This window comes from Vanessa atalanta, chromosome 21 (assembly GCF_905147765.1).
Source record: "Vanessa atalanta chromosome 21, ilVanAtal1.2, whole genome shotgun sequence".
NCBI lineage: Eukaryota > Metazoa > Arthropoda > Insecta > Lepidoptera > Nymphalidae > Vanessa > Vanessa atalanta.
Genome location: NC_061891.1, coordinates 2924987 through 2942447, shown reverse-complemented (window position 1 = coordinate 2942447; position 17461 = coordinate 2924987). Strand labels below are relative to the sequence as shown.

Below are 17461 nucleotides of genomic sequence, written 5' to 3'. Positions count from 1 at the left end.
TCTCAGAAGGTTATAGAATATATTCTACTAAATCTTATGTAAACTAAATGAACACGTATTGTAAAGGATTTCTGAGTTTCTAGTTTAAAAAATTCAATTTCAAAAGCAATGTTCTACCGCAGACGGCGACACAAATATTTCACGCTGACACTGCGGTTATTACGCTAAAAAACGTGTGAATGTATGGCGACGGTGGGCACTAGGGGCATAGAACAGGAGCAATGGAAGTGACTGAGGCTTAAGCTACACCGTGTATTGCGCTACTCTGCCAATCTGGTGGTAGGTCTTTGTGCAAGCTCGTCCGTGTTGGTGCTATCCGCTCATCAGATATTCTACCACCTAAAAGCAATGCTTAGTATTGTGTTGCAGTTTGAACGGTGGGATAACATTTCAGTTACAAAGGTTGGTGGCGCATTGGCGATGTTAGGAATGGTTATTATGATTTGAAGCGCCAATGTCTACAGTGGTGACCACTTACAATGAAGTCCATAAGCCATTCGCCTACATTGATCATAAAAAAATTATAATGAATGATATCATCTATACAATCTTGTGTTTAATAATGTGTGTTGTGTGTGTAGGAAAAGGCGTTATCCCATCTCCTCCAGGCAAATTTTGCCTCTCTATCACTTTCTTGCTGTCTCTTTTTCTTATATATGGTTTTATATAATGTTATTTAAATAGTATTTTTGTTATTGTTTGAATTCACGTGGGTTTTTGAATAACATTTTTATTCATTTGTCATTGAATTACTTTCAAAGGTTAATTTATTTCACTGTATCAGTCATTTAATATAATAAATATCGAAAGCAACTTCATTCCAACCGACGACACCTTACTTTTTTTGACGTAACAGCGATGCAAGTAATTGTTTTAATTATATATTGATAAACTTTTGTCTACTTTGGTTATTTTTTATTATAAATTCTGCTTATACGTATAGGTATTCGTTTAAACTATAATACATATTAAACGGTTACATTGAACGTCAAATGTACGAAGTAGTTTAACGTGATGTCATTTCTAATACAGTTACAGTTCTTAATGTCGACCGATTAGTTTTTAGACGATGCAACTTTTTAATGAATATTGCTGTTCTGACGTTACATGAACGAATGGGCTGCAGGTGGTCACGTAGTTAGTTCATTTGAGAAATTGAGCAATTTCCATGCATAAGGTCGGGTGAATGATAATAATTTATAATACTTAATAGACTCTTTCTACAAAACGTCGCGCAACTAGACATTACCTTATTCGTAAGTAGTGGGTATTTATGGGTTTATTGAGGTAATATATAATTCTATATAAACATATATAAGCGAAATACGACTCACTGATTAATCACGAAAACTCAGAAACTATAACACCTACAAACTTGAAATTTCGCAGGTAGGTTCCTTATAGGGTATAGACATCCGCTAAGATGGGATTTTACGAAAGTTCACCCCTAAGGGGATAAAACGGGGGTTGAAAGTTTGTGTTTTATAAATTTCGCGCGGGTAAACCGCAGGTTCTGCTAGTATGTTATATTTCGTTCCATTAAGGGGATATAGGTCGTTGACCTCGATTCGGTGTTGTCGATAAATATGCCGTATGTGAATCTCATATAATAGCGGAGTAGTGTCAAAGGTTCGTTGTGTACAACGTTTCATCCTGCAATTATTTATTTATTAGGGTTGTAATTTGCGGGTATCGATTAAATAAAATATGGCAAGAAACACCTTTTCTGCAAAAATAAAAGAATTTTGTGATATATAGTTAAAAAAAGTTAATATAATAATATTATTAATTACATAATTCTATTAATTATATTTTTTTTTTGAGAAGAAGGAAAAAAAATGAAACAATTACGGAGAAAAAAGGAAACAATGTTACTTAAATGAGGCTATTTCAAGTTTGGATTCGCCGTTCGGACGTCTTCGACTGAGGTTGTGTTGAATATTGCGATAAGATTTTACGATTTGATGAATTAAAACGACACCTGGCTTGTAAACTGGTTTTCGTTATCTCTGACGCGTAACATCTGGACTTTTTGCTTTGTATATGGACACTTGTTTTGTTTAAGGATTGGTTTTTGTTGTCGTGGAATAGATCTTTTTAGATCTTGTTTTTGTTTCAGTTTTTATAAATTAATATATATATAAATATATATATATATATATATATATTTTTTTTTTTTTTTTTTTTTTTTTTTTTTTTTTTTTGTTTGATGTTTTTATTTTTCGGCGATGGACGTCGACACTGAGTTGTCGTCCGACGCCTTGGTTGGCAGAAAACGCCCTCATGGGGGCCTTGCTATTTTTAACTCTGACTCTGACACGGAGACGGAGACGAGGTTAGCTGCGAAGAACAAGCCTGCCATTCGCGGCAAAACCGCGAAAGGACGTGGTAGTGGTCTTGCTCGGGCTAAGGCTGAGCTGAAAGCCAAGGCCAACGAAGCCAGAGAGGAAGCCTTCGAGCGATCGCTGCGTAGTCGAGCGTTTCGAAAGGACGCTCCTCAGGTTGTTTTGGACTCCGAGGAATCCTCTTCCTCAGATGTACACACCGAGGATCCCACGAAGTTGGGTGCGGAGGAACTTCGAGCACAAGCTGGCCGAAGCGCAGCTCTCATTGTGGAGGTGGCCCAAAAATCCTCTAACTTAAAAGGAGGCTTTGCAAAGAGGCTGAGGGAGTCGGCGGCTGCACTGCAGGGCATTGTAGACGCCTTAGCATCTCGGACAGAAGCCGAGGAGACGCGAAAGCTCCGCGTTGATAATGGCCGCCTGCGCAAAGAGGTGGACAGCCTCAAGGCCGAGGTGAAAGCTCACCGCCGCGAGTTCGCGGAGATGCGGACCAAGGTGGCAGGGGCAAATGAGGCATCCGGCTCTGCACAGGATGCTCAGATGGAGAAATTTAAGGCCTCCATAATTTCTTCGCTCGGCGTTATGTTTAACGCCCGATTTGCAGTACTAGAGGAACGCTTGCCACCCGCAAAGATACAACGCCCTCCGTTAGCTGCGGATAAGAGGCGGGAGTCGGCGCAGCAAATTGCTGCGCCCTACGCGCAGGCAGTCCACCCGGCTCCACTGCCGAAAGTTACACCCGTGCCAAAGCGGGCGCCACGTGCTGCTCCGACAGCACCTATCGCTGGTCCTTCAAGCGACCAGACTACGTCGGAGACGATTCCACCACAGGTAGTCCAGGAGATTTCTTGGTCTACTGTGGTTAAAAAGGGAAAGAAGGGAAAGCAGGTTTCCCCCCCGGCTGTTACAACCGCCACGGTTGCGCCTACGATGCCTAAGGCACGTCATGCGGCCAAGTCCAAGCTGGCCGCTCCTCGTACAGCTGCAGTGGTTTTAACGCTGCAGCCGGAAGCGGAGCAGAAAGGCATCACGTATGCCCAGGTCTTGGAGCGCGCTGAGCAGAACGTGAAACTCGAAGACCTTGGGATCAATGGCGGGCTCAAAGTTCGACGCGCAGCGACGGGGGCTAGAGTGCTGGAGCTGCCGAGAGCACAGACAGAACAGGCGGAGAAATTAGCCGACAAGCTCCGCACTTTGTTGGATGGGGTGGCCAACGTTGTTCGCCCCATAAGAAAGGTGGACATTAAGGTGACGGGGTTAGACGACTCCGTCACTAAAGAAAAAATTATTGCCGCAGTCGCTCGCGAGGGGAGTTGCCCCGCTGAAATGTTAAGGTGTGGAGATATTTCACGCGGGCCCGGTTATATGGGTATGGTCTTTGTGTCCTGTCCGATAGCTGTGGCGAAGAAGCTGTCTGATGCCGGTCGTCTCTTGGTTGGGTGGAGCTCGGCCAGGGTGTACGTGCTGGAACAGCGCCCTCTGCGCTGCTATAAGTGCATGGGCCTTGGTCATACAAAGGCGCTCTGCCCATTCAGTGCGGAACGAGGAGGCCTTTGCTACCGGTGCGGCGTTGATGGCCACAAATCGGCTGCATGTACCGGGAAGCTGCGGTGCGCAGTGTGCTCAGACGCCGGCAAGCTCTCCGGGCACGTGATGGGGTCGAGGGAGTGTAACCCCCCCATCACGAAAGGTAAGGTGGTCCGAGATAACCAGACCACCGCCAACTTGGGACGGCGCCAGGCCGAGGAGGAAGCTGCAATGTCAGTATGAGCGTAGACTTCAGCTTCCTTCAGACGAATCTCAACCACTGCGCCGGGGCTCAGGACCTACTGCTGCAGTCCATGGTGGAGTGGGGGATCAACCTGGCTGTGGCCTGCGAGCCCTATTACGTTCCGCCCTTAACTCATTGGTTAGGGGACGTGGACGGCACCGTGGCGGTCCTCACGAGAAGTGGAATAGGTCCACCCCTTTCACTCATTGAGAGGGGCTCAGGCTACGTAGTGGTGGGGTGGGGGGAGTACGTGGTAATCGGAACATACTTCTCCCCGAACCGAAGTTTGGCTGAGTTCGAGATCTATCTCGGTTCGGTCAGAGCTGCGGTGGCCAGGCAGTCGTCGAAACAGACAATACTTCTCGGCGACCTAAACGCAAAATCGCGTGCCTGGGGCAACCCTGCCACGAATCCGCGAGGGAGGGCCGTACAAGTGTGGGCCCTACTCTCCAATCTGTCCCTCCTCAACAAGGGGCAGGTTCACACCTGCGTGCGCCAACAGGGGGGTTCTGTGGTGGACGTATCGTTCGCTACCCCTGTAGTGGCTCGCAGAGTGCAGAACTGGAGAGTAGAGGAGGAGGTGGAGACTCTATCGGATCACCGCTACATCCGATTTGAGATCTCCACCTCTCGCAGGCCGGCGGAACCCCAGAGGGTGCCGACCACGCTGCCGAGGTGGTCTCTCGGCCAGGTCGATCGAGAGCTGGTCAAGGAGGCTGCCATCGTGCAGCGGTGGGTTTCCGCAGGGAGAAGGGAGGGCGCCAACGCGGAGGAGCTGGCGGGTCGCATGAGCAGTTCCCTCAAGGAGGTCTGCGATGCGGCCATGCCTCGGACCCGGCGCAAGGTTCCGCGCCGGCATGTCTACTGGTGGTCGCTCGAAATCGCTAACCTTCGGGCGACGTGTTGCCGGGCGCGGAGGGCCTACGTCCGCTGTCGAAGACACAACGGCCTCGACGCGGAACTGGAGGGACAGTTGCTGGCCGCTTATCGTCAACTGAAAAAAGATCTGCAGTTGGCAATAAGTAAGGCCAAGGAGAGGGCCAGGGAGGAGCTTCTGGCGGGCCTCAACCGAGACCCGTGGGGGCGCCCGTACCGTGGTGTGCGTGGAAAGTTCCGCAACCAAAGCGCCCCCGTCACGGAGACGCTGCCGCCGGATCTTCTTCTGCGCCTAGTTGGGGAACTCTTCCCCCATCCAGGCGAGCACGTCCCTCCGCAGATGGCCCCTCGCTCCGTGATAGAAGACGCAGTGGCTCCACCACTGATCACGGAGCGGGAGATGGAGATGGCCCTCGGCCGCTTGAAAACCAAGAACACGGCGCCGGGTCCAGATGGGGTTCCAGGGCGTATTTTGTGCGACGCTCTGGAATACCTAGGTGCAAGGCTTCGGGAGTTGTTCGACGAATGTCTTTGCAGCGGGCAGTTTCCGAAGCCTTGGAAGGAGGGGAAGTTGGTGCTATTGCCAAAGGAAGGTCGGCCGATGAATTCCCCTTCGGCGTACAGGCCAATAGTGCTGCTGAACGAGACGGCCAAACTTTTCGAAAAGGTCCTCGCAGCCCGTCTTGTTCAGCACCTTGAGGAGGTCGGTCCGGGTCTTTCAGAGGCCCAGTATGGGTTCAGGGCAGGCCGATCAACAGTCGACGCCCTGGACGCCCTGAAGACTCGGACGACAGAAGCGGTGGCCCGGGGGCAAGTCGTCCTGGCGGTGTCACTCGATGTGACGAACGCCTTTAACAGTCTTCCATTCGAGACGATCAGGGAGGCACTTCTATACCACGGGGTGCCGACCTATCTGAGGAGACTGTTGGAAGCGTACCTCCAGGACCGGGAGGTCCTCTGGGTGGGGGTCAATGGGGAGCTAGTCCGGCATCGGGTAGGCTGCGGCGTTCCACAGGGGTCGGTTCTCGGCCCAATCCTGTGGAACGTTAGTTTCGATTGGCTCTTGAGAGCTCCCGTCCTTCCCGGGATGGGGGTGCTCTGTTACGCGGACGACACCCTCATCACGGCGACAGGGCGAGATTTTGGGGACGCAGCCCGCTTGGCTGAAGTCGGAACTGCTCTCACCGTGGACCGGATGGAAGCGCTGGGCCTGAGGGTCTCCATTTCGAAAACGGAGGCTCTCCTTTTCCACGGTCCACGAAGGGGACCCCCTCGAGGGGCAAGTATCACCGTCCAGGGGACGGTGATCAAGGTGCAGGCCCAGATGAAGTACCTGGGCCTGATCCTGGACGGACGATGGAGCTTCAGGCAGCATTTCGCTCAACTCGGGCCGAAGCTCATCAACGCCGCTGCCGCCCTGGGACGCCTCCTACCAAATGTGGGAGGGCCGGGATCGCTATGTCGGCGACTATATGCCGGTGTAGTGAGGTCAATGGCGCTGTACGGTGCCCCGATTTGGATAGACGCCCTCACCGCTGGCAATCGGGCCCTCTTGCGGAAACCGCAGAGGGTCATAGCAGTGAGAGGTATAAGAGGGTACCGTACGGTGTCATGGACTGCGGCGACACTTCTCGCGGGTGATCCACCTTGGGAACTCCAAGCAGAGGTGCTCGCAGAGGTGTACCGGTTCCGGGCGGAGGCGAGGAACGGCGGCGACCGTCCAGGGTTGGCGGAGGTCGGGCGGATCAGGGCCATAGCCCAGCAAGCCCTGATCGCCCGATGGGAGGAGGATCTGGGGTCACCCACGGCAGGCCTGGCGACAGTGGAGGCGGTTCGTCCCCACTTGAGTCGCTGGGTCAAGAGAAAGCGTGGCACGCTCACGTTCAGGATGACGCAGGTACTTTCCGGGCACGGATGCTTCGGTAAGTACCTGCACGGGATAGCGCGGCGGGAGGTGTCACCCTCCTGCCATCAGTGTGGCGCGTCAGTGGACACGGCGTACCACACTCTGACTGAGTGTGCTGCGTGGGGGCCTCAGAGGCATTCCCTGGTGGCGTCTTTGGGCGGAGACCTCTCGCTGCCGAGCGTCATCAACGCAATGCTCGGTAGCGAGGCGTGCTGGTCAGAAATGCGCTCCTTCTGCGAAAACGTTATGTCGCAGAAGGAGGCAGCGGAACGGGAGCGGGAGGTGGACGCTGCTGCAGACCCGATCCGCCGAAGAAGACCGGGGAGGAGGAAACAACGTTACGCGCACCTTCTCCCCCCGCCTCAATAGGCGCCACAGGAGCTAGGAGGGTTCTCAGTACCCCGGGAATCCCCCCTAGGAATTGGAGGCCCGCATAGGTGGGCCGACCGTCAGGGCGTCACGGTAGTATGCGAAAGCGATCCCGTGGCGCCTACCGATGAGACGGAGAGGGTACCGCTGGTTTTTTAGTGGGTATTCCGGTGTGCCGCTAACATCTTGGGCACCGGCGAGTCCCACATACCCCCCCACTTCCACGTGGGGGAAACGCGTAACGCGTTTTTCCAGCGAAAAAAAAAAAAAAAAAAAAAGGCTATTTCAAGTTTATTCACACCTTAAACGACATAGCTTAAAGGATTGGAAAAATGAAGGGCAGTGGGCGGGGTTTGTAGAATGATTGCCGCTGGAACAGATAGTCTCATGAGGGGCGACCACGAACCGGAAGTGCGTCTTCCGGTTCGTGGTCGCCCCTCATGAGACAATGTAGGCCTACATTGTAAACAAAAGTAAGTTAAGACTGGCCATCGTGGAGATCCTTAGGAGGCCTTCGTCCGCGTTGAGATCCACGCGACTTCTTCCACTAAAGATTATATAATATTTTTTTGGTCTCTGTATGTCAGTCTGTTACGTCAGTTAGCTTATAAAATTTGTCTGTCTCGTTTGTCCAGTAGCCTGCTTATAAGCCCGATATACTGGTTTTAAGTCAAGGGTCGGGCGAATGAAGAAATAATTGAGTTTTCCTATTGAGAATTTTAAGTAGCAGATCGGAGTTAGAAAGTTGCCAGTTTTTAGACTCCCGTGCCCCGGAAAGCACGTAAAACTATCTCCAGTCCGTACTCTTTCCGGTCGTGTCCGATTTGCCGTCACAACGGATTATGATAGTGTATGCACTTTTTTTATGATATCGGTAGGCGGACGAGCAAATGGGCCACCTGATGGTAAATGGTCACCACTACCCATAGACAATGGCGTTGTAACAAATATTCCTTACATCACCAATGCGCCACCAACCTTAGGAACTAAGATGTTACGTCCATTGTATCTGTAGTTACACTGGCTCACTCACCCTTCAAACCGGAACACAACAATACTGAGTACTGCTGTTTGGCGGTAGAATATCTATTATTTTGTATATCAATATATTTTGTTCGTGCACATACTTGTGCGCTATAAAATATGTAGATAAATAATATTTAACTCGGAGTAACTTTACGAACAAAATCGGAGGAGGAGAACAATAAGGAGAAGTCCTTTAAAGCTTTTGCCCAGCAGTGGGATATTTAAGAGTTGATTCTAAATACCAACTCTGTATTATTTATATTATTTTCAGCGTTATGTTTGGATTAAATACTAAATGTAACATAATAATAATAAGTACGATTTGAAAGTAATATTTCTCTGAACTTTTGAAACGAACTTCGACTTCAAAGTGAAGTAACAAATTCAATTGTCAAAGTCTTCCGTCGAATAAAATTGTAGGTTTCGAATAAAATCTATAAATTTCTAGGTATGAAATCGCATGTTAGCGGTGCATTAGCCGCACTGCTGCTGTTGCACGCTACATCACCGCCTTGAATTTGCAGGGTGAGCGCATTAGGCTTGGCTAGAGGTTTGGCGTCACTGATAGCGGGTGTAATTCAACAGCAAAAAAAAGTTAATTGATGTTACACATGTATTGACGCGTCTCGGTTGTAAGATGACGACGGTGACGCTCTTTTAGTGCTCTCTCCGCAGACGCTCTTTACTCCCTTGTGTATTCGCCTCAGATATATATATATATATATATTTACTACGTGGTGTGGCTTTGTTCAAGCGCATCTGGGTAGGTATCACCCACCCATCAGATATTCTACTGATAAACATCAATACTTAGTGTGATTGTGTTCCTCTTATGTGAGTGAGTGAGCCAGTGTGATTGCAGGCACATACCATAAAAATCTTAGTTTCCAAGGTTGGTGGCGTATTGGTGACGTAGGAAATGTTTAATATTTCTTAGAGCGGTAGTGACCACATAAAAGTAAATATAACGGCAATGGAAATAAGGTTGTTAAGATAAATTAGGCCAATTAATAATTAGGTGTTTCTTATTTCTTTGATATTCATATTTAAAATATTTTCAGCATCATAAAACATCTAAGTTCAATATTTACATACAATATTTCAATAACATGAAAATTACCAACAATCATACAACATTATATGTATTTATTTATGTATCGCGTGTTGGCGTACCTTTATAATGAACTATGTTATGACGAAATACTAATCGCTGTTACCGAGACTGTACCCTAAGGCGGTGGCGGTCGGCCATTTTACTAGTTTAATAAAGTGACGTGCAGGTGTTATGACGGATGCGATGCTGCGGACTGAGTTCCGTAACGACAGACGAAACGACTTTATTACTTTATATATTAACAAAAGTAGGAAGATGAAAAGATTATACTATGTATGTTTAAAACTGCTACCAATATGTTACAGATGTAATATTAAATACAAAGAGAAATATGTTTTTTTTATGGCATTGGTTGGCAGACGAGCATATGGGCCACCTGATGGTAAGTGGTCACCACCGCCCATAGACAAAGGCGCTGTAAGACATATTAACCATTCCTTACATCACCTATGCGCCGCCACCTCGGGAACTAAGATGTTATGTCCCTTGTGCCTGTGATTACACTGGCTCAAAAAAATAAATTAGTTTATAGAGAATACAACTACAAGGAATAAACTTAATTACCTATACGAACTGTTTAATAAATGATACCGAAAGATCTGATAATTAATACTTAGATTGGTTATAGGACAGGATGAAGTTTGTATCAGGACTGTTTTCGATTATTGTCTCATCAGATTTCAATTAAATTTATTTTTTATCTGTATTTTAGCTTAATCCCTCTAATGTTTATTTTAAACAGTAAAATATTAACATACTTAAAGCTCTTTTAAAACATTACAACATCAGAAAACTATGAATTAGGTGAAAGCGTTTTATGTTACATCGTATGTAGGTTTGTTATACTTAACCATTCCTTACATCGCCAATGCGAGAACAAGCTCGCGGATTAAGATGTTATAGCCCTCGTACTTGTTGTTAAATTGGCTCACTCACCCTTCAAAACGAAACACATTAATACTGAGTATTGCTGCCTCGTGGTAGAACATATGTTATTGGGTCATTCCGTAGTTTCGTGCAAAAAGCATTTCCAGGCGAATATGCTTATGAATAATAGTATTAATTTTAAATATTAGTAGCTCATCGATTTAGAACATAATCATTTTAAAAGTAGTATTTGTTATTTTACACTTTTATTAATTAGATTATTATAAAAATAGGAAAAATACCCCTAAAAAATCATTCCTCTCTGTTTCCAACTAGGAACCCTAGATGGTTTTTCAATAAAAAAATCTTAATCTGCCATATAACAACTATAATGACTATCAAATAATATTAATAAACTCATGACATATTAATAAATTATTTTAGTAACACTGTTAACGAAGTACAATTAAAGAAATAAATATTTTTTGATTTGTCACAAAAAAAAATTCATTACCATCTATACCTTAAAACTTAACACTTGTACGTGATCTAAACGTCTTTGAAAGCGGTGCAAGTCACAACGCGTTTATACCGATCAGCCAGCCGATGCCACTGAGTGAGGTAGACGTACTCCTAGCGCTGTTAAAATTGTTTACGATATTCATATAATTATAAATGCTTCGTCCATAAATCACTTCATCACATTCCTTCGATTTAACAAGGTACAGTAACATAAAAAGTATTATTTTTTAAAAAAGAACATGCATTTCTATTCAATTTAGATATTGTTTTACAATTGATTGTCTTAATATATAAACCTACGACGTGCCACCGTAAAAAGTTGTAACTTTTCATTCATCTCCATGTCATTCACATCCGTACCGTCCATTTTTTTACTGGAAGGTAATGAACTTATTACGAAGTCTTAGTTGCTTTGAATGTCAAGACTGCAGAATGCCTTGTGTGCATAATAAACATTTAGGCATTCTTAATTTTGATAATTACGGTGAAGCACTGGTAGATCAATTTAATTCTAATGAAGCCGATAACGATCAGTCACAAAGCATAGATATGTCGATGATTTTAAATAATCTATATAAATCTGATATTTTAGAGAATTGAAACCTCTCTCAGGCCCAATAGATTTACAGCTCTCGCCTTTGTCAAATACAGCTTCAACGTCAACAAAAGCGAGATCCCCAAAAGTCAAAATTTTATCCGACGTCTGTTTAAATTGGGAAAACCGCAAATTCTATGTAGCCCCAAGTAAAAACCATAAAATTGTGATTATGCATAAAAACATAAGGAGGGATTTATTTGGTTTGATACTATGATTGGTATTGTATTGATTGTTGAAGTTGTTATTTTTGTTATTTTGTACCTTACAAAGGTTTTATATTAGATAATTTCATACTTGCTTCAGATCTGAATCAGCGAAAAGTTAAGCTAACATCATTTCTAACATTTATTATTTTGATTACGCTGATAAAATTAATGTGTGCTTAAATATAAATAATGTTATTGATTAATAAATCTACATTGTGCATTTTTTCGATTCTACACTTACTATTATGACTGATTTTACAGTTCAAATGTCGTATTTCCTTACCATATCATCATACCATGCCGTGATTTCATTACAATCCTTTACCATTTCATCACCATCCATACCTTAAATTTCAGGAATTATTTTCTCAGAAACAATACGAGATATAAAAGTGCCTCCCAATTTTTATGAATCTAGTAGCAATTTAAACTTGATTAATTCCTAAAAAGCTTAGAAAATATGACTTTTTTTTTTAATCCGCGGAACGTTTGAATTTGCACGAAACGGCGGAATGACCCTATTACGAATGATAAGGATATTGAAATTGTGATAAATACAACAAATTTAGTAAATTTAGTAAGCATTTTAAATAAGAAAATTATAAAAATAACTAGAGCGTTTGGAAATGAATAATTCACTTGTTATACATAATTATTGCGCCGCTAAATACGCTAATTTTATTTTTCCTTTGTGCCCGTAACTGCATTAACTCGCTTACTATTTATACTCAGAGCCGGGTCTACCATATGCCTTTTTGGGCTTCAGCCCAGGGCCCCGTGGGTTCAAGGGGCCCCAGCCTTTAAAAGCCTTTAAAAATAGACGATAATGCGAAAGAATCCATAATTTTATTAAATTGAATGGATCGTATGGTTTGCAGCCCTGCGAGTCCTGCAATTAATCAAACCCATTCAATTAATTTAATTCAAGTTTACATTCCGATATGTCTTAGGTGGGCCTCTAAGTAGTGTTAGCCCAGGGCCCCCTTACGGTCCAGCCCTGTTTAAACTGTTGCATAGTATTAGCATTGCTGATAGGCGTTATAATCAGTCGATATCCCTATTGGGCTTGCACAATGTCCTATCTGATATTATATATACTTATTGCAAATCTGTGCAATATATTAAGGATACATAAAAGTATTTATATCACGTGTCTGCTTATCAAGAACGAGTCGTAAAAACATTTTTACTAGTAGCAGCTCCGTAATTCTTTGGACACCTGTGACAATAAAAACTATAGTGAACAGTCATTCCGACTCGTAACTTTAATTTCGATTGCAGTCGTTAAAGCATTGGATTACTGTCACTGTGACATAGTTGTTTGCGGAATGTTTCGTCCAAATGTCGTTTTAGTATTTGTAACCATGTTAGATTAAAGGTAGAGTCCTATAATCTATAACGTCCAGATGTTTCCTCTTCTCTTGAGAATATTTGGAGATTGTTCCAAGAGGCTGACACGTGCTGGTTTTTTTCTGTTTCACGAAGTTGTCTTTCATCGAGCTAGAGATGAATTTGAGCGAAAATTAAGCACATCAAAATTTAATGGTAGCAGCTGGGCTTGAACCTGTGTTTTGGTTTAGATTCACATATTCTTACCAATGAACCGTCACCTGAAAAAACCGTCAAATGTAAAAGGATAGACTTTTTTAAAAGCATTATTTTCGTTTTAGTTAGCATACCAAAATATATCTTAGCATTTTGATTGGATTATGTGGTTTTTTAATGCTACTTTGTGATTTCGGTAGTGTTCATATTTCCTTGCAACGTAACTGTACTATCAACAATTGGATCTAAGATGTTTTATATCTTGTGCTTTTAAAAAAAACCACTTAATATAGAGTTGCACTAACTCTTTCGAGTTTTTATACAGAGTTTTTAAGACCTTTTTCATAATCGAACAGATATGTAATTTCGTTTGGTCATCCATAAGTTTATATTAACAAATTTACTTATAATAATAATAATAAATAATATTGGACAACTTACATGTATCAAATACATTACGCTGATCCCAATGTAAGTAACATTGGGATCAGAGTAATGTATGTGATGTTGTCCAATATTTATTTATTTATTGTAGGCAATTTGGCCTACATAATTAGTTCATTATATTAGTCTTCCCTGAAATAGCTGATATAACCGATCTCATAGGAAAACAGTAACTGGATAATATATTAAATTATCAATTATAATATCCATAATACTATTACTAATATGACAAGGCTACAATTGAATCATAATAACGAATTAACACATGATAAACCACGACATATTAATTTACGTCACTTGTCGAATAAGTTACGTAAGTGCTAAGTAAATTTAGCAAGTCGTGACATGTTGGCCAGTTAGTTAACTCGGCGACTTGTCCCTGGATGCGAGTATTGTTTGAAGACTTGGTTATTAGGTTACTGAGTTGGTACAGACATGAGTTGACTATAACTAACATTGTCAAAATAAAGATCCAAGGTTGTGCTCAAAGAGTTCGATCTGTGAAAGACAATAGATAAGCTTAGATTTTAAACGAAATTCGTTGGTTCAAACACGGCCAACCACCATTCAATCAAACTAAAGATATACTGGTCAAGTAGGCTTTTACAAGCATCGCCATTTTTATTTATTTATTATATTTATTTATTTGGGAAGCCAACATGATATACAAAGTATCTAATTTTTAAGACTATATATATAGGTATATATTAAGTCATAAAAATATTACCATTCTCCACTCTTACAGGGTAACTCATCATGTAAGACAAAAAAAAGACAAGAAACAGACAAATAATACTACTATTATATAATACTTATTAAATAAATATTAAATATTAATAAAAAAATTACTGAACAGAACAGATCATTTTACAGAACAGAACAGAATTAAACGTAAGGCTACCACCGGTTTAATGTTCTCGATGGATTGGATTCGTAGTCAGACAGCGCGCTGGAACAATTTCCAAACATTTTCCTTAAAAAAAGAGATTTGTCTTTTGTCCATAAGTGTTACTAAAATTTAATAAAATAAAGAGTACAGGAATATTTATAGTAAAATAAGGGATACATTAAAAAAATAAAAAAAAAGTAAAAACCAACTAACCACCTATAAATGTACTCTGCGCTAAGACTTCCTCCTCTTTAGAGAGAATGTTTGGAGATAATTCCAACGCGTTGCTCCAATAGGTTGCTGGATACACCTGTGTCATAATTTTATTCAGATTTCCTCACGACGTTTTCTTTCACCGTCGAGCACGAGATCATTCATAAACACATATTATGCTCGTGAAAAGTCGATTAGTATGCATCTCGGTTCTCCCCTTCCCTGTATCAATCTTTATAGAAAATTCTCGATTTTATACACAGAACTAATTTGACAATATTTTTAATATCATTGCATAATTATATCAAACGTTAGTAAAGTCAGAAGTTAGTATTATATCAAAGTACTAAGTGCTAGGCTAACTCGTGGTATGTTGGCTAACTTACCTAATTTCGATGAAACGACATCCGACATTTCGAATTTGCTTGAACAGCTGCCTGATTTAGTTCATCTCTTATTTTAAACTGTATTAGATGACATTGCACGGAATGTGGGTGATAAACTGGAAAAGTGATTCAACACGAGACGTTCTTCTGCAGTTGTTTATTTGTACAACTATATTTGTAGTCAGGATATACTTTTGTAATCTTTAACACATTTATAATATAATTCTGTGACTATAATTATACGAGTTAAAAATGTATTTTAGCGTTACCTTTTATTCAAAGTCAAAAACAAGTTATACTTTATTTAAATAGGCTATTACTAGCTTTTGAATTGTCATTTTCATAAGCTTCCACTGCTTCAGAACGATGTTAGTGAATAACCGTTAAATAACTCGAAAGTAACTCACTATCCTCACTCATTTACAATTGATTTGTCCCCACAAACTTTCAGGTTAAATAACTTTATTACTCATAAATAACCTTACAGTTCACTTTACACTTTTAACTTTTATAAACTATAAGACTTATTTATTAATAGTTTTTAGTATTAACTTTAAATTAATTTATTAAATGTAAAATGTTCTGTGGTATTTTATTATACCACCCAGGATTGGACCGACCCACCCATTTTGGTTTGCTTTAATTCGTATGTATATATAAATAAACACAATATTTTTGTTTGTTAGTTTGTACGTCAAACACATAAAAATTACTGAAAGTATAGTAGGTATGTGAATATGGAGAACCAATAGACGCGGAATCTACCATACATAGTTTTTTTTTATTAAGTCGATTGGTCCCTTTTTTTAATTAATGCACAGCGAAGCGAGAGCGTAACATAAAGTGTTGGCATAATGTTAGCCACTGTTTCTAACAAAATAATAGATTTTATTTGGATATGCATGATATTGTTGTACATAGGTTGATTCTACTCTAAATATTCCTTCTTTATTAAAAATGTTTTTTAAATAAAATATGACGGCGCATCACTAGCGCCATCTTTTAAATTACGAGGAAACAAGATTTGACATCTAGTCGACGAGACTACTAGTTGGCGGGAATGTTAAACGCCGCCATTATAGTGGAGTAGTCGACTGCAAGATCCACCACGTCTGCTACGATTCGCCTTTATTCCTCATATTTTTTGTGTAATGAAATTGTATTTTCTTAAAAAATAATAAGAATTTGATTGATATGTTTATTATTTTATTTAAAATAGCGAATAATACCATCGTGTTATATATATTATATACATTGTGCTTCTTAGAAATCCCGTTTGCTATAACAAGTACGCTTTTGCGAACGCATTCGTGGAGAGTGACATTAAATTGTTAAATATATTGTCATTACTTGATGCTGTACTGTTACTCGTTGTCAGACAAACGACCTGAAACATTTGTGATTATTTAAAATGATTGTATAACTCTATTATATCGAACTCTTTACTTGGTGGGTGGACTTTGTGCAAGCCCGTCTCGGTATTAGTACCGTACGACGGGCTTGCAATCGGATATTACCGCCAAGCAGTAGTACTCAGTATTGTTGTGTCCCGGTTTAAAGGCTGAGTAAGCGAGTGTAACTACAGGCACAAGGGACATAACATCTTAGTTCCCAAGTTGGTGGCGCATTGGAGATGTGAGGGATGGTTAATATTTCTTTTACCACTTATCATCAGGTCCATTTGCTCGTCCGCCTACCTATAGGGTAAAAAAACTAATAAATCGAGAAGGCCGCCCGGAAGGTGTTCAATTCCGGACAATCTCTGCTGAGTTTTTCAGTTGTTATGCATTTTGTACTCTGAAGGATTACATTACAACGAAACTTGAGTCGAAATAATTCTATACATATTGTTGTATTACTGATTATATGTAAACTAAATGTAGTCGCACAAAAGTTATAATTTCTCAAAATTTTCTTTCAAATAAGACGATTGTCTGGCAGTGGAATATTAACAGGCTATCACTGGTATTATATATTTGGGCTATTCTCAAGAGAGATTAGTCCAGTAAGACATATAGTGCACGAGAGCATGTTCATATAGTCCTTATTTCTCGTAATCCGATAGGACCTGATATCCGACACGACCGGAAATAGTTCAGCGCTGGATCATTGATTCTAAGCACTTTTACGAAGCACGACAGTGTACAAAACTACCGAATTTCATGTTGCTTCTGTGAATTTCTTGACAGATAAATCTAATAACATTTCATTGGTCCGACTGGAAGATGAAATCTAGGAGCCTATCCACTAGATAAATGTCCTTTAGCTGAGTAAATGCCTTTTTGTATACATTATACATTATTACGTTCATAATCCAATATAAAATTATAAAATTACATAATAATATCCAATTGGAATTTTCACATATTTGCTTGTATTACCACATA

The 17461-nt window shown here is 41.7% G+C and overlaps 2 protein-coding genes across 2 annotated transcripts; both read left to right on the top strand.

Moving 5' to 3' along the window:
* The first annotated feature begins 2228 nt into the window (after positions 1-2228).
* LOC125072198 lies at positions 2229-4112 on the top strand. The gene has a single exon (XM_047682722.1). It carries the CDS (start codon positions 2229-2231, stop codon positions 4110-4112), a length of 1884 nt encoding a protein of 627 aa, XP_047538678.1.
* Positions 4113-5962: 1850 nt separating this feature from the next.
* LOC125072197 lies at positions 5963-8585 on the top strand. Its single transcript, XM_047682721.1, has 2 exons — positions 5963-6667; positions 8562-8585. The coding sequence occupies exons 1-2, from the start codon at positions 6077-6079 to the stop codon at positions 8583-8585; spliced, it is 615 nt and encodes a 204-aa protein (XP_047538677.1). The 5' UTR covers positions 5963-6076.
* The last annotated feature ends 8876 nt before the right edge of the window (positions 8586-17461 follow it).